The sequence below is a fragment of the Salvia miltiorrhiza genome, chromosome 5 (assembly GCF_028751815.1).
Source record: "Salvia miltiorrhiza cultivar Shanhuang (shh) chromosome 5, IMPLAD_Smil_shh, whole genome shotgun sequence".
Taxonomy (NCBI): Eukaryota; Viridiplantae; Streptophyta; class Magnoliopsida; order Lamiales; family Lamiaceae; genus Salvia; species Salvia miltiorrhiza.
In genome coordinates, this window is record NC_080391.1 from 3,018,829 (window position 1) to 3,041,816 (window position 22,988).

The window sequence follows — 22,988 nt, forward strand, 5'->3', positions numbered from 1 at the left end:
ATGTTTTATAATTAGATTAGATGACAAACAAAAACATTTTTAAAATATATCAAATTTCGTGGATTGTGACATCGTATTGAGCATGGTAGGTGCTTAGTCACATGTGCTAATAATGAAATTAGATGGCTAATGGCTTCTCCTTTTTTAGTGTGTGTGTTTGTGGGAGGGATTACCAAATGGCCCTTATTTTCGAATTAAATGACCGACCAATAAATGTAATATATTTTAAAATTTTGAATATACTAGACTAGCGCACCGTGCGATGTACGGTGATAATTATAGTTACTATATACATATATATGTGAATTAAAAATTTAAAAATGTAAATATGTTAAAAGAGATTATATTGATATAGTGTTTTTAAAAATAAATTATTAATATATATATGGTATTATTCTATAATAATTATATGATGTCATATTAATAAATTTTTTTATAAAGTAAATAAAAATGCATAATTTTATTAAATACATAATTTAATAAAAGAAAATTTAAAAAAATGAAGGAAATTGCAAAACAATAAGATTGAAAAGTCCATAGTTTAAATCAATTTTTTAAATGTTTATTACTTGTTCATTTTTAATAAATTTTTTACATATCATATACTCCCCCCGTCCCATTTCAAATGTCTCATAACTATAGGACAATATTATGGTTTTGAGATATTTGAAATGGGACGGAGAGAGTATTAAATTAAAGCTCATGTCACAATTTTTATTTCAAGATGACATTTGCATATATATAATTTTCTAAATGAATAGCTTATTTTGAGAAAAATAAAATAAATTATAGAAAAAAGGAAACAAAAAAATATAGGATTTTTTTACTTCGCATAATAATCGAGAAATCATGCTAATAATTAATGTAATTTTAAAAAATCACAGTCCTTATTTATTTTTTTATTTGAGCCACACCTATATCTATACATTCACTTTTATAAGTTGCTGTAACTATTTACTTATCCATTATTTAATGTAATGAAATCTAGGCTGTCTTGCAATTATTGTAATTTAATTGCAACATGGTTGAAGTGCTCCTTTTTCATTTTTCCATATGAACAATAATTGCATTTTCAGTGACCTCGCTAATTTAATCTGGAAAATTTCAAGATATTGCACCATCAATCAACTTGACTTTTAAGAGTAAGCATAAACATTGATTGTATTGTACCTAAATAAAATTTGTCAATCACATGAAATCTATCGAGCACTGTGGTGTTTCTTTTGCTCATAATTAAAGCATATTAACATATACTATTGAAATAGGTCATGAATAGCTTAAGATGAACTTTTGCTATTGAAACGGACTCGCTTGGTGATGATTTATGGGAAGTTTTTGAACATGTAAGAAAGTAGTATGTGGTTCTTGAGTTTTGTCACGCTCGTAGAGAAGCGAGTGACCCGTCTCACGTCAGACTATCCGTCTTGACTTCTTGATATTACACATATCGATTTAAAGTGAAATAAAAGCCCGAATTTCTCTTTAAAAAAAATCTTAATTTCGAAATGAATCAAAATTTTCAAATACAATTTTAAAATAACACTACTTAAAGCATACTAATATATACTATCGAGATATGTCATGAATAGCCTAAGATGAATTTTCGCGATTGGAAATCTCAAATTCAAAATGCACCAAAATTTTCAAATACAATTTTCTCTTTTGTAAACTTGTAATTTGCATATTATTGTAGAATACTAACAAAATTTTGTGGAGAATATATTAAATACTCCCTCCGTCCGCCAAGATTATGTAAAAATTACTATATTTGGCGTCCGCCAAGATTATGTCACTTTCCTTTTATGGCAATGGTCCCACCATTCTCTTTAATATTTTATCCTTACTAACACTCTTTATTTACAAAAAACCCACTCAAAATTCAATCTCAACCACACATCTCATAAAGTGGTGGGACCCTTTCTCCACTACATAAAAAGCATCACCAATTTTATTAAATCCCGTGCCCAAGCAATTTTACATAATTTTGGCGGACGGAGGGAGTATATCTAAGACAAGAATGCGAATTAAAGTAAGTGGAATTTCCTCTCTGGAATTAGGTGGGCCCACGTCAGGTATGACCCCAGCGTTTAAATTTGATTTCAAAACCGGCCTCTTCGGTAACCCGATTTTCCGCCAAATCCATCTTCCAAATATTTACAAAAAAGCCACATTAAAAACAATAAAATAACATAAGAGCCCCAAAAAACGCGCACCGCAATGGGTAGTTATGCTTTGAGACAAAAAAAATCATAGCATATGCTCTGTAACCCACATCACCTTTGGCCCCAATACCCCATTAACAAATATATCTACCTCTCTCTCTCTCTCTCTGCTTCACTCTAACAGCTCTCTCTCTCTCTCTTTCTTAATTAAACTTCTACTACACAGTCTCTTTCTCTTTCCTACTTTTTTTTTCCTCGGCACGCTTTGAAAAAGATAAAAAGGTAAGATACTGTCATGCCATGAATATATAGTACTATACATTATGATATCTCTATGTACGTAAGTAGCTCAGTAGTAATTTGCTTTAGTTGAGAACCCTAAGTTTCCGAGTGTAGTTGAACTGTCTTGCTTTTTTTTTTCTTCTTGCTGGGCCTCACTCCACTTCAGCAGATCTAAACTATTTTTGAGGTAGTTATGCTGAAAATGATACTACATTTTTGTTTTTCTTCTTGGCTATCTTGAACTGGGTTGCTGTGTGGGTTCGGTTTCAAGAGTTTTGAAGTATTATTTTTGGCCTTTTTCATGTTTGCTTTTTTGTTTTTTTTGGAGTGGAGGTGGTTAATGTGGGTTTACACTCGGGAAGTGGAGAGTTGAAAAAAAGAAGCTTTTTTTGCTCTTGATATTTTTTAGGCTGAATTATTATTAGTTATAGAACTTTTTTTTAAAAAAATAATTAGTTTATAGAACAACCTTGAAGAACAAATTTTGATGTTTTTCTGGGCTTATTTGGTTTTAATTGGATTCAGTTGTTGTCGTTTCTTGAATTAGTTTACAGAACTACCTTAAAGAACAAATTTTGATGCTTTTCTGGGCTTTTTTGGATTCAATTGTAGTCGATTTTTGAATTAGTCCATGGAACAACCTTAAAGAACAAATTTTGATGTTTTTTCTGGGCTTATTTGTTTGTTATTTTTTGGATTCAATTGTAGTCGTTTAGGAACAATGACAGATTATATTAACTCGAGAGGTTTATTTTTGATCGATTGTGTGAAAAGGTCCTTTTTGCTATGTATTTAAGTGATTCTTGCTAGTCATTCCTTCTATTTTACATGTTCTATTGGTATTCCTCAGTGTAGTATGGGAGGCCAAATTTGATAATACTGATATTGGAATGGTGGATTAATTATGGCTCTGCAAGGGACAACTTTTCAGGCATAAGGTACTGCATATATGTTATTATCCACATTGTTGATGTTTCAGACTTAGTTTTCTGCTATTTTAATTTTCGTCTTCGATTGAATGGAATTCAAGAAAATTTATCTTTCACATTAAATTGTAACTTTGTGTTTGCAATTTAGTATGCAAAAAATTTCTCCTATGGTGGACAACGTAGCGGTGTATTAGACTGCTTAAACTTTTAATATTGCTTCTTGATTGTCTTGCACCTTGTGGTGATTGTAACTGAAAATAACTTTCAGTCCATTGAAGCTAGGGTAGTTTCTCCCGATGGAGGCATCAATTGTCCAATCACCTGAGGTTCCAGTAGAGCTAGAGGCTGAACATTCAGTCCCTGAGCTGCAAGCCCCGATGCTGCAGGAAGAACCTTGCTCAGAGAGTGTGAAGAAAGGCTCTAAGGTGCCAAAGCCCAATGGCGCTGCTCCAAATAGAGGCACTGATAGAAAAACAAAGAGTGGTATTGACTCGAGTGTTAATCAGACAAGATCGTCACTGGCTAGACCAACTTTGAGTAGCACGTCACGCACTTCAGGATCAGTCCCTGTGGCTAGAAGGAGCAGCACTGGTGGTCTCCCTGAAAAACAGCCAATGGTAATTACGAAACGGCAGAGCGCTGACAATGGTTTGGCAGGAGGTAAAAGAAGCAGCTCTTTAGCTTCAGAACCCCTCAGGAAATCTCTTCCCGAACTCCGGAGGAGCACAGCCTCATCCATTGGTGCTAAGCCTGCTATCAGACAGAGTATATCTGAGACACGAAATTCGGTTCCTATTTCCCCTGCTGCTAGAAGTCCAAGGACACCAGCCAGTTCCGAGTCAAGCAAACATGATTCTATGAAAAAGAATTCATTGAGATCATCTCAATTTTCCGTTTCTTCAATCAAGAAGGTTTCTTCTCCATCATTAGATAGCAGTGGGAGTGGTAGCACCATTAGGAAGTCAGTTGCAAAAGTTTCTCCTCACTCCGCTCGCTCACCCACAGTCTCCAGTGGGTCCAAATCTGGTAGTCTCTCAACATCTCTTGACAGAAGTTCTAGTTTTTCTGGTCGTAAGAAAGTAGGAACTCCAGAAAGTCGGGACTCACGTCTGATAATGCTTCCTCAAGTGGAGGTGAAAGCTAGTGATGATGTGGTAAGAATTCTATGAGCATGCTTTTGAAAAAGTGGTATATTATTAATGGGCTGTATGGACTTGCCCAAACTGCCAACATTCTATATTTGGTGAGGGATATTACCAAATATGAGATTTGGCTTGTTTACACATGATATAATGAACTACTATGGAGGCTATCATGCGATTCTGGTACAGTTCACTGTATTTTGTTCCAGATAGAATTTGGCTAACCAAAATAGTACAAAATGGGTATGCATAATGTACATTGTAAACCCACATAGAGAGACCCAGTGAGCCTTAGTTAATACTATTGCAGTGGCTTGAATGAACATTTGTTATCCAACACTAAAATATTGGTCAAAAAAGGAGTATTATTTATAGGAGAGTTACAATTACCCCACAGAATTTTGCATTTTTCCCCAATCAATCACTTGAGTCTTGAACTCTTTTTCTTTTCTTTTTGTTTTGTTACTATTCAAAATTTGCAATTATTTTCAAATCTCATCTAGAGGAGCTGTAACTCGACATTTTTAGTCAATGTGCTTGTTTTAAGAGGTTGAATTTGTTTTGTTTTGTTTTTTTTTTTTCTTTCATATTTTCATAGCAAAAGGATAATCCTTCATCTTAAACAAGCATAAAAACCGAAAATCCAATTTCTAGTGAGACTCAGGCTGCTTTGGGTGGTTTTTTTTTTTAAAGTTTGGAGACAGGAAAAATGGAAAAGAAATGTAAAAGGAAAAATGTGAAGTTCGGTCGACAATTGTAGTTTTTCCAATTATTTATTACTTGTCATCATTTCTTTCTCAGTTTTTCAGTTAAATAGTTAATTAGATATTGCTGTCACCTTTTTTTCTTGAAGAGATTAGATCTCCGGGGCCACAAGATACGGACTCTCAACAGTGGTGGACTGAACTTGCCACCAAATCTAGAGGTACTCTTCATTGCATTCTTAACCATTACCTGTATGTGTTGGATGTTTTACTTTTACTGCATTAGACTCACTTTATATTGCACTATGTTGCTAGAGTAATCTATGATTCTCACTTTATATTGCATTATGTTGCTAGAGTAACCTATGATTCTCACTTTATATTGTACTATGTTGCTAGAGTAACTTATAGAAAATGGACATAGCTTTGTTTTTTCATTTATCCTTGGAGAAATTGATTTTTGGAGACGAACTTTTAGTGTAACAAATAGGCTACCTCTATTAATAAATTTTGACAGTCAGATTGAAGCATCTAATTACCAATATTTGGAATGCAACTTTGGGAGGGAACGTGTTAAGCTTACTATTTCTGGAATATTATGTGCATCTATACATGCACATATTTATGTTTGCGACTAAAGTAAATCTTTTTTGCAGTTTGTTTATCTCAGAGACAATCTCTTATCCACACTGGATGGTGTTGAAGTCCTCAAACGGGTGAAGGTGATATTGATCATTATGAGCATCTTAATTTATATCTTTGAGTTGGATGTTGTTCTTGTAATACTAGTGGCATCTTGTATTTGTCTTAAACTTTTCTCCATTGTCCTTGTTTACTTTCAGGTTCTGGATTTGAGTTTTAATGACTTCAAAGGACCTGGTTTTGAGCCACTTGAGAATTGCAAAGCTCTGCAGGTAATCCTTTAGCTGACGATGTACTGTTTATAAAATGGATGACTGGTTATTATAATCACACAGTTCTCTTTCCTTGCAGCAACTTTATCTTGCTGGAAATCAGATCACGTCCTTGCGGAGCCTTCCTGAGCTTCCGAACCTGGAGGTGAACCTCCAGAAATTGTTTGGGCTCACGCTTTTTTCACATATTTGTTAGGATTGTGTTTGATGACAAAACAAATTTCCATTTGCTTTTGCAGTTTCTCTCTGTAGCTCAGAATAAGTTAAAATCTCTTTCAATGGCAAGCCAGCCTCGTTTACAGGTACATTTTTTGCTTTAAAAATCTTGTTCCTTCTGTGATTTCAGTTCATGAAACCCATTCTGTGTTCCCATAGGTGCTGGCGGCCAGCAAAAATAAAATATCAACTTTGAAAGGCTTCCCACACTTACCAGCTCTTGAGGTGGGTTGAGTAAATATATTACAAACTTTAGCTGGAAACTTTCCCTCTGTAGATCAACTTATTGCACAATCTTAGGTCTTGCCAATGTGTCAATCGTCATTTTATGCCTTTATATTCCAAATTTAATGATTGACTTATGGTTGGGCTTGTCTATTTTTGTACCATGATGATCTGCAGCATTTGCGAGTAGAGGAGAACCCCATACTTAAGATGTCTCGTCTGGAAGCAGCCGCAATTTTGCTTGTTGGCCCAACCTTAAAAAAATTCAATGATAGGGGTATGTCCAATAGTTATGTTTCAACTCACATTTGGCTCTCACGCCTTATTTGTTTCTCCTTTTATCAGTTGATATTCAATATGGCATGATTTTGAAAATTTTGTAAACTGTTTTGATGGGTACTTCCCGTTACCCTTGCTCTCACGGTTACCTGGTAGGGGGTTTCTGTGTATAGTGCCTACTTGCTGCTCTCAAAATTTCTCAAACCTACTAGTAATTAATCTTAACTACTTTATTCTCTACTATTCACCATTTCAAAATTCTTGCAGATCTTTCCCGTGAGGAGATATCAATTGCCAAGCGTTATCCTTCACACACTGCCTTATGCATTCGAGGTGGCTGGGAACTATGCCGTCCGGATCAGGCTGTTGGTATGTACAAATCATGCTCGTCACAGGTTTTTGAACCATGGATTCATTATGACCTTAATTTTACGAAATATATGGCTGTATCAGGCAGCAACCATGATATGGCTTGTCCTTTTTCAATCCTTAGTTTGTGATTATGCATGCTTTGTCTTTGTCAACAGACTCGACGTTCAAGTTTTTGATCGAACAATGGAAAGACCAACTTCCTTCTGGGTACTTGCTGAAAAAGGCTTTTGTAGACCTACCATTTGAGGAAGATGCTTGCCGTTGCCACTTTGAATTTGTTAGGGATACAAATGAACATAGTGATGCCATGCTAGACTTGAAGTACCAATGGTTTATTGGAGGCCGAACTCCTTCAAATTTTATAGCTATTCCTGGTGCATGTGGGGAGGTCTACTTCCCCAAGCGCGATGACATTGGTAGAATCTTGAAAGTGGAGTGCACTCCAATACTGGGAGATACAGATTATCCTACAATTTTTGCTATATCTTCACCAGTTTCTAAAGGTATACATTAATTAATTGATGAATCACTACAATTACATCGTACTCGTTGACACATAATACTCTAAAAGAAATCTGTTTGGTGGATATGCATTTTCCTTGTGTTAACTATTTCTTTGCATCTTTCTGCAGGAACTGGTATTCCTAAGGTCATAAAGATTGATGTGTCTGGGGAGCTTGTGGAAGGAAACACAATCAAAGGGTATGTGGAGGTTGCATGGTGTGGAGGAACTCCAGGGAAAGGTGTTGCTAGGTGAGATCATCTATGTCCCAATAAAGCATTTGGGTTTTGAAATGTTCAATATTCCCAGAGAAAACACTTTTCCACTTATACAAGTGAATTTTATCACTTTCTCTACAGTTGGCTGAGGAGACGATGGAATAGTAGTCCTGTCGTAATTACGGGTGCAGAAGAAGAAGAATACCAGCTGATCCTGGACGATGTAGGTTCATGTTTGGTTTATATGTACACTCCTGTTACCGAAGAAGGTGCCAAAGGAGAACCTCAATATGCCATCACGGATTATGTAAAAGCAGGTGTGAATTTGGTGGATGTGGTCTTCATCCTTTCACATCATAACATGTTTCTGGAGTTGCATTCACTTTTTATGGCGAATCATGATATTCAAAAAGTTGACCTGTCTTACTGATGAAGAAAGATAAAATCATCAGGCCCGAACAATGCATAACTTTGTATAAGTTCTTCTTTTCAACTGTAAAACACGTCATTTGTCTAAGTAATACTACTATATTAAAGATTCAATTTTTCTCTCTTTTTTCATCGCTCATGTGTTTCAATGCTCCTTGTTGATAGCTCCTCCATCTGTAAGCAATGTACAAATTAGTGGAGAATCTGTTGAAGGATGTGTAATCAAGGGCGTAGGGGAATATTTTGGAGGAAAAGAAGGGCCCAGCAGGTTTGAGTGGTTGCGTGAGGATATGGATACAGGGTTAGTGTCCTTTGCTTCATGCTATTCTTGGCACAAACTAAGCATTTTCTTTTTCTCTTAAAACTTTCGTTCTTTGCATATTTAATTATGAGTTGGCTCAGTTAGTTGGCATGCCCTTTAATGTCTTCTTCTTAATTTCTTAATTGTATCTGCAAGCTAGTTTATTCGAATTTCTTTCTTGAAAGAGACAATAAATTTGTTTCTTTTGGGCATGTACGCTAATGTGCTCACTTATTCAAAATCTATATGCAGGGAACGCACACTGGTGGTAATGGGGACAAATGAATATTCTTTAACAAAAGAAGATATTGGACGACGGTTGGCCTTCGTTTACCTACCTGTGAACTTTGAAGGTAAGTTCATTTACATCTTATATATCTTGTATGTATTATGTTCCTTTGTTGTAGCAACATATAATTTTCCATTTGTTTTGGCTATTGTCACTTTTCAGGGCAGGAAGGGAAGCCTATGTCAGTAGTCTCCCAAATAGTTAAGCCGGGTATGTTAAAACATTTTGTTTTTGGTGTGGCTAGTAGAAATAGAGTGTTGAAGGGCAACATGCAGGCTAGAAATATACTTATTCTGAATAAAATTTACTATACTTTTCGAACACAAGAGTCTTTATCAAGGGTTTTCCATGACTAATACATTAGCTGTGAATTTGAATTCACTTCTATCTTTTAGGGGCGTTTACTTTTCAAAAGTAAACATACTCTTAATGTTATATTATAACATCTATATTTTCAGTCTACTCTGCCTCATTTTTGTTACTTTTTTTTCTTCTTTATGCAAATAACAGCCCCACCAAAAGTAACAAATCTGAAGATAATTGGTGAACTAAAGGAAGGAAGTAAGGTTTCTGTGACTGGCATTGTAACCGGAGGAACTGAAGCTTCTAGTAGAGTTCAGTGGTTCAAAACTAGTTCTTCTACTTTTGAGGGTGAGAATGGTATTGAAGCATTAAGCACATCCAAAATCGCTAAGGTAAGAAGCTCTTAGCAGTATCTACTCTTGCTTTCTGTTATGGATGTACGAATTTAATATGGTATTCTAATTTATGTAGGCATTTCGCATACCATTGGGAGCTGTTGGCAAATATATAATTGCTAAATTCACCCCAATGACCCCGGATGGTGAAAGTGGTGAACCAGTTTATGTGATTTCTGAAATAGCTATTGAGAGTGAGTATATTCTGCACTTGTGAAGAATCATTTGTATGCGAATGCTGGCAGTGTCCCATTTTAAAACATTTTCTGACGTATGCTTATAAACTTTGCAGCTTTGCCCCCGAGTCTTAATTTTTTGGCTATAACCGGTGATTACTCAGAAGGTGGAGTGTTGACAGCCTCATATGGTTATATTGGGGGTCATGAGGGGAAGAGTATCTACAATTGGTATCTTCACGAGGTAAAACATTATTCCAGACTGTGGCATCTATATCTTACATCTTATGTTGTAAGATTTAGCAAACATTTCTGACTCTAATACATGCATGGCTGTACCATAATTTGATAACCAGCTTACTATTATTAGCTTCATGACATATAAATGACATATAACCTGAAGTACAAGTCAATCGATGCAGATATATTTGAGCTGACTAACTGTTACGCTTGCATAGATGAAATATTTTCATTTCTTACATTGATAAATGCATTTGAGCTGACTAATTGTTACACTTGCATAGATGAAATATTTTCATTTCTTACATTGATAAATGCATTTGCAAAAAGTTTTTTGGGCATATTTCTAAAGAGTAAAGATTAGTACAACTTGAAGTACATTAGGTCATATCCTTTTGTACCAGAATTTCATTCCATTATGTGAATGAAAGCTTCCCTATGCATCATATGCAATTTATTTTTAGGCCATAAATGCTTGCATGATACAAAGTGTGCTTTAAATCTTCCACAAGTTAAACACAATGTCTTGTGATTTATAATTTTTAGATTTTCCTGCAGGTGGAAAATGATCCGGGTACTTTAATACCTGAGGTCGCAGGTCTTCTTCAATATCGAGTCCCAAAAGATGCAATTGGTAAATTTATATCTTTTACATGCACTCCGGTGCGCGATGATGGAATTGTTGGCGAACCTAGAACTTGCACAGGACAAGAACGTGTTCGCCCAGGTAATTAGATATTTGCCTCCCATATACACTTTGCAAGGTGGGTTACACTTCTCTTGCCCATGAACGTTTCTCCAAGTTCAAAGGTTGTGACTAAAAATATGAAACCATGATGTGACTGTATATGTAGAAGCACATCAAACTATTTTCTGCTATCTTCATTGAGTGAACATATGATGACCCCCAAGCAGTAGAACTAGTTCTTTGGATGCTAAGTTAATTCAAAGTTTGGATAATGTAATTGAGTTAATTCAAAGCATACATAATGTTATCAATTATCTTCAGGTACTCCAAGATTGCTTTCTTTGCAAATTATTGGATCTGGTGTTGAAGGCACGACTCTAAGTGTTGAAAAGAAATACTGGGGTGGTGAAGAGGGAGAGTCAGTCTACCGCTGGTTTCGGGTATCTGAAAGTTTACATCTATAGCCTTGTTTGTAAATAATACAATGAAATTTAACCATAAATGCAGTTCTTGATAGTCTAAAAAAATATAGAAATTGATGTTGCAGGCTAGTTCAGATAGCACGCACAATGAGATAAAAGGTGCAATTTCTTCATCGTATATGATCTCTGTAGAGGATATTGGTTTCTTCATCTCAGTTTCTTGTGAGCCAATTCGAAGTGATGGAGCCCGTGGTCCTATTGTCCTTTCTGAACAAGTTGGACCAATTGTACCAGGTAACTAATTTATAGTTTTAAATTACTTATGGGGATTTATTTTCATTCACTACAAATGGAACAGTTAATTCGCATTTCCTTTTGGGTTTTATTCCCCAAAATTCCCCTCTTTCCCTAACATTATAGGAAACTGTATTATTAACATGGATCCGAGAACATGAAGGTTGAAAGTGTAACCATTAACCCCATAATATTTCAAAATGTGACATCTCTCTAGAAATTAGCCAATTGAGCAATCAGAACCTTTCCATGAAATGCTTTTTCAGTAAAAATCACTTTTTCCTCCCAAAGTAATAACATCTTTGCCCTGTCACAATTCCAGGGCCCCCAACATGCCGGTCGCTTGAATTTCATGGATCCTTGATTGAAGGGGAGTGCCTGAGTTTCATTGCTTCTTATAGTGGAGGGTAATCTCTTTTGAAATCACATTGCCATTATTATTATTTGCAAATTCGATTTTCATTGGATGAGATATTAATGATTTTCATTTCAGGGTGAAAGGAGATTGCTTGTGTGAATGGTTCAGAGTGAAGGAGAATGGGCATAAAGAGAAGCTTCACGATGGAGGTAAGTGTTTTTCACGAGTGTTTCTTCTACTCCTTTTTTCCCCCTTATAAATCTAACAAATTGAAACATGTTATTGCAGAATTTTTAGATCTAACTATCGATGAAGTGGGAGACTCTGTGGAGCTTGTATATACACCAGTCCGTGCTGATGGCTTGAAGGGGAGCCCAGAAACCTTGGTTTCTGGCCCCGTTTCACCTGGTGAGTGCTTTAAGCCGTTTTTCTTGTTCTTGGCACTTCATAGTTACTCGGTTCAAACGAATGTAATCCGTAATCGTATATGTAGGTGAGCCACTCGGTGTTGAACTGGTGATTTCTGAGTGCTATGAGGGTCAGGAAGTGGTCCCTACTACCAAGTACTTTGGAGGACAAGAAGGAGTTGGGAAATATATTTGGTTCAGAACAAAGGATAAGCTTCACGAGTCTTCCCTGATGGAACTGGCAAATGATTCTGAAAATGTCGATATATGTGGACATGCATTGTAAGAACTTTTTGAAGTTAGGTATCCCATTTTGTGAAATCAGTAACATGTTTTAATTGTTGAATCAATTCTTCTTCAGAACATATACTGCATCTTTGGAAGACGTGGGATCTTACCTAGCCTTGTATTGGCTGCCAACGCGATCAGATGGTAAATGTGGAGTACCTTTGGTATCAATTAGTGAATCTCCAGTTATTCCAGGTATGATCTTATTTCTTTGCTGTCAAGTTATTGGTCTGCATTTGCTGTATATATGTTTTAATCACGGATTCCTTTAACTGTTACAGCACTTCCAATTGTTTCCAATGTTCACGTGAAGAAATTGACTTCAAGCACTTATGTTGGAGAAGGAGAATATTTTGGTGGGTACGAAGGAACGAGTCTCTTTAGCTGGTATAGAGAATCTGATAGTGGATCGATGGTTCTCATCGCTGGAGCTAATTCTAGAACTTACGAAGTTTCAGATGAGGATTATAACTGCAGATTGTTGTTTGGGTAATCAAATCATCTGCATAAGTTTTTCAGAAATGCTTTGAAGATCCTGAATATGTTGTTTGTTGGTGACTGAATTTATCATAGCAAACATTTTATGTCTCTTGCAGATATACTCCAGTTCGTTCAGATTCGATCATTGGAGAACTTCGACTATCTGAGCCAAGTGATGTAGTATTGCCAGGTATTCATCTCAACTTTCCGCTGATACTAGATTGATTTTTTTTTTTCATGGTACTATCATAACTGCTACTGATTTTCGGCCAATAGATTTATTTATTTCTGCTACTCAAATTTGCATTTTTGTGTCAGAATTGCCAAGAATCGAGGTGCTAGCACTCACCGGTAAAGCTGTTGAAGGACAGATATTGACCGCTTTGGAAATTATCCCAAAGGATGAAAATCAGCAGCTTGTCTGGGGGAAGTACAAGAAAGAAGTGAGATACCAGTGGTAATCTTCATATGCAACTTGCTCGATTATGTCTAAATCGCCACTTTCGTTCACTCACTATGATAGGCCAGAGTCTCACCACATTATCACCCTTTTCTCCGGATCCACCTATAGCTTGTTAGTCGAATAGTATAGAAGCTGTGTTGGTCATCACATGTGTGGACGTCAATGTTGCAGGTTCTTCTCATCTGAAACTGGAAACGAGAAAACTTTCGAGCCAATACCTTCACAGAGGTCTTGCTCATACAAGGTACGGTTTGAGGATATAGGTCGCTGCCTGAAGTGTGAATGCACTGTTACTGATGCGTTTGGACGATCAAGTCAACCCGCATACGCTGAAACTGATTCAGTCATACCAGGTGTTTACTCCGTGCAGCAATTTTTACGACACCTACGAGAGAGTCTTCTTGTGAAGAGTTGTCACTCACGTGTTTCCCGTCTGTTGTATCAGGAATTCCTAGAATAGACAAGCTAGAAATCGAGGGCCGAGGTTTCCACACTAATTTATATGCTGTGCGTGGAACTTATAGCGGGGGAAAGGAAGGCAAAAGTAGGATTCAGTGGCTTAGATCAATGGTTGGAAGTCCTGACCTCATCTCCATTCCTGGTATACAATCTCTCCTGCTTCTGCCATTATTATTATTATTCACAAAAAATTGCACATTAATATGGAAAAAAGCCATGCCAAATTGTGCAAATGCAACAATATGTTCCCTCCTCCATGATGTTATACCTCTTGTGCATGTTTGGTTCATCGTTGCAGAGGAAACGGGAAGGATGTACGAGGCTAATGTGGATGATGTCGGCTACAGGCTAGTAGCTATTTATACACCAGTAAGAGAAGATGGAGTCGAGGGACAACCTGTTTCTACATCGACAGATCCTATCGCAGTTGGTAAGTACATTCTCCTTTTCTTCTACTTCTACTTCTCAACATCATTTGCTTACCACTATGTTGTATAAAAATCGACATACTCGTTTGTCTCTTTGAGACAAACATTGTGCTCTTCAAATTTAATCTAAAGTTTTCATCGAAGTTAATTACTTGTTCTTGCAGAGCCTGATGTCCTTAAAGAAGTGAAACAGAAGCTAGATCTCGGAGCCGTGAAGTTCGAGGTAATGTAGATTTGCACAAGTGCATTAACAGCTGCATTATTTAAACATGACAATGCTTTTTATTTTGCCTTAATTTACAATTACATAAGTATTCAAATATATAGTTGCTGATAGCATCCAAAACTCTATATTCATGAAACTTACAATATTAAGTTGTTCTGATCAGGCCCTCTGCGACAAGGATCGATCTCCTAAAAGGGTAAATACTTATTCAAAACATTCTTATCAAGATTCCTAATATCAAGAATCATCCAATTTTCACTCTCAGCATGGCTTGTTTCCACACTGCAGGTTCCTGGAATGGGAAGTCTTGAGAGAAGAATCCTTGAAGTGAACCGGAAACGAGTCAAGGTCGTGAAACCCGGCTCAAAAACCTCGTTCCCTACAACAGAAATCCGCGGAACCTATACTCCCCCATTCCATGTAACTATTCTTACTTATTTCAATATCTAAGAAACAACTTTTACTGCGTTTCACGTTTCACTTCGCGTGCTGCACTTCCCCTATCTCATCTCGTCCGGCTTTCTCAGGTCGAGCTATTCAGAAACGACCAACACCGTCTCAGGATCGTTGTAGACAGTGAGAATGAAGTGGATTTGATGGTGCAGACACGACACCTCCGTGATGTCATAGTCCTCGTGATAAGGGGTCTCGCGCAGCGCTTCAACAGCACGTCGCTGAATACTCTCCTCAAGATCGAGGCGTGACGTGACGTGGCAATGCAGGTGGAAGTTACTTGTATTATAAGACATAATTGCATGGTTTTTATATGGGCCTTTTCCTCTCCTTTTTATAGAGTGGGAGAAGGGTTGTATGGTGACTGTGGAATGAGTTTTTTTTTTTTTTTTTTCTTTTTTTCCCTGCAGAGGTATATGGTGTTGTGTGTGATTCTTGTGCATTATTAGCATTGCACCATTGTTGTCCCCTTTTTTTTGGTAGACTTTCAAGGAATTGTTTCAGTGATTTTAATGTACAGAAACGTGGCTTGCCGGTCTCATTGAATTATTGGTTACATGCTTCTCTAATTTCTTAATTAGGTGAAAGCACATCATCTGTTTAGAGAGAGAAGCAATGATTTAAATGATTCTTAGTTCGTGGGCAATCATGTGAGAAAATCTAAAAAAAAATTGACTTGTGGTCCCACATCATTCCATTAGCCTTCGTCTACGTAATAATATTAAGTTAATCGAGACCAATTATTACTTCTTTCTTCATTGAAGATCATTGCCCAAAAATTCTCACAACACATTTATATCAATAAAGAAAGCAAACAATTTATCCACAAACAAATTATACTCGCTCCCTCCGTTTCAATAATAAAGTCTCAATCTCTTTTTTGAACGTCTTATTTATAATATTTTGATTCAAATAAAAAAAATTACTTTATCTACTCTCTAATATCTCTCTCCCTTCATTTATTTATATTATCTTAATTTACATGTATTTGTTTGAGACTAATGTGCTTTCGATGAATTTTGCGGCTGATGTTAACTCTGGCTAAGGCATGTATATAAAAAGGGTGGTTTTGAATAAATTCGATTGATTCAATAATCCACAAAGAAAAGCAATAGGAATTTTTTAATCAATCATAACATCTTAACGAGAAGAGGAAAACGGTAGTGATATCTATGCACACGAGAATGAATACTGAATAGACACAGGAAAGCAACTTATGAGCAAATAAAAAAAATTTAATCTAAAGAGCATTCCCGCCATCGGCGCCTACGGTCTTATCCTCCTCCGCCGCCGCGGCCGGTTGCGGCACTCTGCCCTCCTCGACGTTCCTGTACGTCTTGCCCTGAGCCGCCTCCAACTCGTACAACTTCGCCGTGTCGTACGACGCATGAAGCCCGAACAGCAAGTAGTACACCAGCAGGAACGCCGACCACACCGAGAACCTCACGAACGACTTCCCGTCTATGGATCCCAGCAAGAAGATGTTGATCGCGATCGACGCCGACGGCAGCCACGGCACCAACGGCACGCCCCACAGCTTCGGCGCGCGCGCCTGCGGCACCAAGAGCCACAGCCCCACCGTCGCCAGGATCCAAACCGGCACCGTCACGCAGTACCCGATCCAGCCGTCCTCGCTCACACCCCAGTAGAGCGACGTCCCGATCGACGACGCCAGGATCAGCACCAGGAACACCACCAGCTTCCTCCGGTTCCCCTCCGTCGTCACGCCGCTCACGTAGTATCTCCGCACGATCAGCGCCAGCGCCACCAGCATGAAGATGAAGAGCGTCGCGATCGAGAGCAAGTTTGCCAGCACTCCAAGATCCGTGAAGAAGGCGATCACCGCCGTGGCGGCGAGCATCACGATGGTGGCGATGATCGGCGTCCCCGTCTTCGGATCGACCCGGGCGAACCACGGCGGCATCATGTGCGTCCTCGCTATGTGCGTGAGGTACCGAGCCTGCCCGACGGCGCTGACGAGGAGGACCGACGTCATGCCCTTCAACGCGCCGGCGGCGACGACGTACTGAGCCCAGCCCCACCCCACCTTCTTGAACGCCACCGAGAAGGGCGCGTTGACGTCGATGTCGTCGTACGGTTGCATGAGGCAGAGAACCACCGCTAGCACGCAGTAGATCGTGGTGGTGATCACCATCGACCCCACGAGGCCTATGGGGATGTCTCTGGCCGGATTCTTGGTCTCCTCCGCCATGGTGGAGACGGCGTCGAAGCCCACGTAGGCGAAGAAGAGCACCGCGGAGGCCTTGAAGATGCCGCGGACTTCGTGCGGTGCGAAGGGCGTGTAGTTCTTGGTGTCGGCCTTGATGAAGCCGGCGATGATGATGAAGATGATGACGACCATGTGGACGACGGAGGCGATGTAGTTGAGGCGGGAGGAGCCTTTCGTGCTTAGCACCGCGAAGATGCAGATGACTATGATGACGCCCACCGCGATGGGGTCGAGCTGGTTGAAGTCTTTCGCTAGACCGTCTACCTGGAAGCGGAAATCTTCTGGTTGGTGGTTGCAGAGCGTCGCGAAGTAGGATGTCCATGAACGCGCCACCGCTGCTCCGCCTATGATGTATTCAAGAAGGATGTTTCCGGCGGCTATGAACGCCACGAAATCGCCGAGCTCCACCCTCAAGTAGGCAAATGAACCACCTGCAAATGTTGACTATTTCTCATCAATCCCATAACATTAAGCATAAAAGCAATCACTTTCACTAGTCAATTAATGTTGAGAATCTGCAGGAAAATTGCTTGCTCGAGGAAAATTTTCTAGGTATCGTAGTGTATATTTGAAAAGAAAAACACAAGAAATTAAATCATAAACTTTCAAATCATAAAATTAAGCTATTGAAGTGATAAATGTACCCGCAACAGGAATTTCGACGGCGAACTCCGTGTAGCAGAACACCGAGAGCAAGGCGGAGAGGCCGGAGAAGGCGTAGGATAGCACGACGGCGGGGCCGGCGTGGTTGTGAGCCTCCTGTCCGGTGAGAACGAATATTCCGGCGCCGATGACAGCACCCATGCCAAACCATATCAAATCCCACCAATTAAGCGTCTTCTTCATCTGGCCACCACTGCGAGCCTTGACCTCCAGCTCGGCCTCCAAGCTCGACCGGGTCGTGACCCGGTCCAACAGCCGGGCCGGAGTCTGTTTGAATGCACTCACGTAGTTGCCCCAGCTCTTGAACGATTCTTCAGGGAGAAAATCGTCCTTTGTGCACGAGCACATCCTCCTCTTCCTCAAACCTGAGCTCTCCGATTTGTCGTCTCCCTCCATATTTTCCTCAGCGCCTGCAAAATTTCAACACATCGTTGAGATTTATCGATATAAATCTATCTATATACGCAGATATTTGCACAGATTCTGAATTGTTCCAATTTATCACGGCGTCAAAACAGGGCATTCCAAACAGATCCCCAAATCACGATCACGCATTAACAGCAGCGGAAGTGTGAACTGGATTTGAGAGGTTATCCAAAACTAACTCGTGATTGCGAAATTTGATATCAAAAAGTACCTTAAATGAAAACGAATAAACGCTAAAACAATAATCAGCAGAATTGCAGCTTTCTCTATCGCTCAATAACTCTGTTTATATGGAAAATCGGCGATTGGGAAAAAGTCAAGTGACCGGCGGAAGATGCTTGACGTTAGCAGCTAGACTTCGAGTAATTCTACATCGCGTGTGTGTATGCAGTATTATATATAAGCAAATGCAAAACGACGAGGAATTGATTAATTGTTTATTGGATCAATCGAAATCCATGACAGCAACATCAAAACTCAACGACGTTGCCTAGTATTACTCACACAAAACGTACAGCTAAACATAGTTGCAGATACTAAAAAATAGAACAAAAACAATATAAAATCAATGCATGAGTGGAGAGAGATAGTACCTTTATCGGAGATTTCTGAAGATTTTGAACTTTTGATCGCAGTGTAGAAAATAGAAATGCAGAGAGAGAGAGAGAGAGAGAGAGTTGTGTGTGTGTGCAATACGAAGAGTTTGACGAAGTAAATGTAGAAATATGATTTATATGGAATAGGATATTGGATCCCACATTTTTATGTGCATTGTTTCTCGTAATTGTATTTATTATTTTAATAATAATTTTATAAAATTAATATTTATTACAATGTTATGGATTATATTTAATTTTTATTTACAAAAATTGAAATTTAAGAAAATTATACTATCCTAACTTTAAATTTATCAATCCCAATAATTAGTTAAAAGTGAAATTAAATGATAAAAAATAATTATAATTATATATCCTAATTGAATAAACGGAACGAAACCTAGTTAATAATCATAAAATTAAATTAAAACGTATAAAATTGAAATTGAAGAAAAAAATATGTAAAAAATATACTCCCTCCGTCCCATGAAGCATGACACACTTCTTTTCGACACGGAAATTAAGAAATTGATATTTTGTGTGTTAAGTGTGGTAGGTGAAAAAGTGAAAATGTGAATAAAGGATAAATTTTTTGTCATTTTAAAAAACATGTCATGCTTCGTGTGACAGACCAAAAAGGAAACTGTGTCATGCTTCATGGGACGGAGGGAGTAGAACATTAAAAGTGAACACAAAAAAATAAGACACCGAACGTGATACACTAATATTTTATAATACTCCTTCCATTTTATAAAAGTATGCACTTTTTATTATTTTGGCACGTCTCATACACTCACCTAATATTTATTACGAGAGAAATGAAATATTTATTTATAGAATATGAAAACAAAATCTATGATAGCCGGAATTGGATTTCAATTTTGACTTTGCAGTGTAATACTTCGAGTGCTCGACTGTTTCCAGCTGTTGCAGATGGATTACTCCGAATTTCACTTGAATTTTATATTTTATCTTTAGTTATTATTTCCCATTAATGTGGTGGTTTTGGAAAATGCACGTAATACATAATCCCATTTCCTCAGAAATTTTCAAGTATTTATAACTCATTAATATATTTATTACAGTTATGGCCATTTCGTAGGAGCAAATAAGGAAAGGCCATACTTACTTTTAATTAGATATGTTCTTCATGGGACGATCCAAAAAAAAATATGTGTCAAGATTTGTGGGAGGGAGGAAGTATATTATTCGAATCTAAGTCAAATTCATGTACTGTACCAATTAACATGTAGCAGCTTCGCTTCTTAGTATAACAATTATATTTGACAAATCAACTAATAAAAAAATATGCTAACAAATTTCATACTGTTTTTTCGATACGTACTAGACAGTGAGAATTGATTATATCTATGATTGCGTCTTTAATTTATATTTTTATTTTTTTGGCTACGAGAGTTCGTTAATATACAATTATAGGCTTAATAGGTAATAAAGTTTTTTTTTTAATATGATATTGAAAAATTTGAGATTCAAAGAGAAAGAAGAAAGATTCCGGGTCAAGACGTATGTGATTGCGATTCGTGAATCTAACGGTTAAAATTCGATCCAAAAATGTGGGCGGTCAGTTTCACTTATGGGGCCCACATGCGTCGGGAATATTGAAATGGAATTTGAATCTTTGAGGGCAGCGCGCTGTTGCGATTACGTCGGCCGGCATTCTCTTCAGCACATGGAAAGACGAAATCTATTGGAATTTTAAATTAAATAAAGGGGTTATTGAGTTTTCGATTTTTTTCTTTTTATTTGGATTTTTTAATTTTTTATGTTCTGTTATTTGAGCTACCAAACTTTTTTGGTTGAGGTTTATATTGATTGTTGAGCTACTAAAATGGGTTCGATTCTAAGTGGTTAAACTTTTTTTTTTGGTCAGAAAAAGAAATTTATTGAAGAAAGGAAGACATCAGAGGTGCCTAAGCAAAGCTTATTTACAAAGAAGGGAGCAAATGGACGACGAGCACCACTCTCTAAATGAGAGTTCGCCTCTAAGGATGTTAAAAATGGAGTTCCAACTCCACATTCTGGCTTTGATTTCCAAAACGACTTGATCAATCTCCCAAGACTTATCATCGAATCTGCTTTCGTTCCTTCACCTCCAGACAACCCAGACAAAACAACTCCAAAGGACCGAGAGGAATCTCCCGCAAAACTTGCTCGAGCCCAGCTGTGAGAAGGAAAGGAAATGATCTGGAATAGCAAAGGGTCGTACCGACTGGAACCCGAGCCAAGTGTACAAATGATTCCAGATCATATCAATCTTTGGGCATCGGAGGAAGATGTGATTTGCTGTCTCATCTTGGGCAAAGCATCCGTTGCAGAATCTCTCAACGACTCCCACGTCAATCTGCCTTTTGACCAGGTTGTTGCAGGTGGGAAGTCTGTTAAAGAGAGCTCTCCACGCTGTCATTCGCGCCTTGTGTGGAGCCGGCGATTTCCAGATTTTTCTAGCTGCCATCACTGCAGGAGGAAGCTCGGCCTTATCTTCTTTAAGGCCCTTGATAATTCGGTAGGCCGAGTTAGTTGTGTACGTCCCACTCTTGTGCCCTCTCCACTCCCAGCGATCTTCGCAGTCAGATTTAGGCGAGACTCCGGAGATAAAAGTGGTCAGCGAGTGCACCACTTCGAGCTCTCTGTCCAGGAGGTCTCTCCTCCATTGAAAATCCCAGACCCATCTCCCGTTAGACCACCTTCCCATCTCCTTGATAGTAGCCTCCTTATCAGCACAGAGTCGAAACAATCTCGGGAAGACAACTGACAAAGCCTCCTCCCCAACCCAGGTGTGTCTCCAAAATTTTGTGTTGCCTCCATCTCCAATTTTTCTCCTCGATTGCAATTAAAATTGTGTGTTTTAGGGATTCAATTATGTCTTTGTGCGACTAGTTTTCTCACTTTTATATGGGTACTTAGTGATCTCGTCTGTTTGCGAGTAGTATTTTTATTTTTATGTGGTGTCGTGTAGTTTCACCAGCGTGTAGATTGTTTACTTGATTATATAATATATATCTTTCATACTCCCTCCGTCCCATGAAGCGTGACCCATTTCTTTTCGGCACGGAATTAAGAAATTGGTATTTTGTGTGTTATGTGTGGTAGGTGAAAATGTGAATAAAGGGTAAATTTTTTACTATTTTTATAAACAGGTCAAGCTTCGTGGAATAACCCAAAAAGAAAAGTGGGTCACGCTTCGCGGGACGGAGGGGGTAATTTTTTTTAAAAAAAATTGTGTTTTAAATACTAATTGACTATCGCGTAATAATAGTAATAGATTTAATATAAAGATGGTTGAAGAGAAGACTGCAGAATGTTATAGGATTTCAATTTATGATTCCTTATTACATTTCAAACATGGCGGCGCTATTCCTCCTAAGCCGTATATGATTTTTGAGATCACTAAAACGATGATATGGTTGTGGTTGACCTAGACTTTATGTTGATGGATAATATTGATGGGTGCGTTGGGAATTGTTGGATAAAAGGTGTGGACTTTTAAAAAGCCATTGCATGTTCACATTATAAAATACTAATTAAATGAATATTGTCCCATTTTGCTGCCAATAAAAGGCGAGAGGCAAATACTTGGACTGGCTGACTGAGTTGACTCATTTACTATCATTATTATTCCCTCCATTCGAGATATTGTTTTCACACGAACAGCATGAATTTTAAAAAAATAATGAATAATACTAATTGATAATAGTGATATTATTGTAAATAAAATTGAGTCTCGTTATTGTTGTGAGTAGAAGTTTTTGGACACTGCTGTTATAAATAAAAATGAAAAGGATATCGTGGACGGAGGAAGTATCAATTAGTGTGAAAATAGCCGATTCAAATTTAATCGTTTCACAAGTTTATACGAGCGGGTATATTCCAATTTATGATGTAATAATTTCAATTTAATATGTGATGGTCCCAATGTAAAAGGTGTGTGTTATATATGATCTCGATTAGTAACGTGTGAAATTAAACAATTCAAAATAATTTCTGGAACATCGGTATTGGTTGAGCCTC

General features: G+C 38.0%; 3 protein-coding genes across 9 annotated transcripts; 1 reads left to right on the forward strand and 2 right to left on the reverse strand.

Moving 5' to 3' along the window:
• Positions 1 to 2,209: 2,209 nt before the first annotated feature.
• LOC130985119 (187-kDa microtubule-associated protein AIR9) lies at positions 2,210 to 15,585 on the forward strand. 6 transcript variants are annotated; one of them, XM_057907909.1, is made up of 38 exons: positions 2,210 to 2,444; positions 3,295 to 3,382; positions 3,642 to 4,527; positions 5,369 to 5,440; positions 5,876 to 5,941; positions 6,062 to 6,133; positions 6,213 to 6,278; positions 6,373 to 6,435; positions 6,509 to 6,574; positions 6,752 to 6,851; positions 7,121 to 7,222; positions 7,381 to 7,728; positions 7,858 to 7,978; positions 8,087 to 8,262; positions 8,540 to 8,675; positions 8,928 to 9,028; positions 9,127 to 9,174; positions 9,475 to 9,659; positions 9,739 to 9,856; positions 9,955 to 10,082; positions 10,637 to 10,805; positions 11,088 to 11,206; positions 11,314 to 11,482; positions 11,805 to 11,889; positions 11,976 to 12,049; positions 12,129 to 12,248; positions 12,334 to 12,529; positions 12,609 to 12,730; positions 12,817 to 13,024; positions 13,132 to 13,205; positions 13,334 to 13,472; positions 13,650 to 13,831; positions 13,924 to 14,079; positions 14,236 to 14,367; positions 14,530 to 14,588; positions 14,755 to 14,787; positions 14,880 to 15,011; positions 15,119 to 15,585. In XM_057907909.1, exons 3-38 carry the CDS (start codon positions 3,670 to 3,672, stop codon positions 15,293 to 15,295), a joined length of 5,172 nt encoding a protein of 1,723 aa, XP_057763892.1. In that variant the 5' UTR covers positions 2,210 to 2,444; positions 3,295 to 3,382; positions 3,642 to 3,669; the 3' UTR covers positions 15,296 to 15,585. The 6 variants fall into 6 exon arrangements, with proteins under 6 accessions (XP_057763892.1, XP_057763889.1, XP_057763887.1 ...); XM_057907906.1 differs by having other exon boundaries at positions 2,295 to 2,444; positions 3,652 to 4,527; XM_057907904.1 differs by lacking the exon at positions 2,210 to 2,444 and adding an exon at positions 2,476 to 2,631.
• A 523-nt stretch (positions 15,586 to 16,108) lies between these two features.
• Positions 16,109 to 19,074, reverse strand: LOC130985122 (cationic amino acid transporter 1). Of its 2 annotated transcripts, none has more exons than XM_057907912.1 (3): positions 18,957 to 19,074; positions 17,919 to 18,347; positions 16,109 to 17,705 (listed from the first exon to the last, which is right to left on the reverse strand). In XM_057907912.1, the coding sequence occupies exons 2-3, from the start codon at positions 18,331 to 18,333 to the stop codon at positions 16,285 to 16,287; spliced, it is 1,836 nt and encodes a 611-aa protein (XP_057763895.1). In that variant the 5' UTR covers positions 18,334 to 18,347; positions 18,957 to 19,074; the 3' UTR covers positions 16,109 to 16,284. The 2 variants fall into 2 exon arrangements, with proteins under 2 accessions (XP_057763895.1, XP_057763894.1); XM_057907911.1 differs by lacking the exon at positions 18,957 to 19,074 and adding an exon at positions 18,575 to 18,866.
• A 1,992-nt stretch (positions 19,075 to 21,066) lies between these two features.
• Positions 21,067 to 21,672, reverse strand: LOC131024787 (uncharacterized). The gene has a single exon (XM_057954324.1). The coding sequence runs from the start codon at positions 21,670 to 21,672 to the stop codon at positions 21,067 to 21,069; it is 606 nt and encodes a 201-aa protein (XP_057810307.1).
• Positions 21,673 to 22,988: the final 1,316 nt, after the last annotated feature.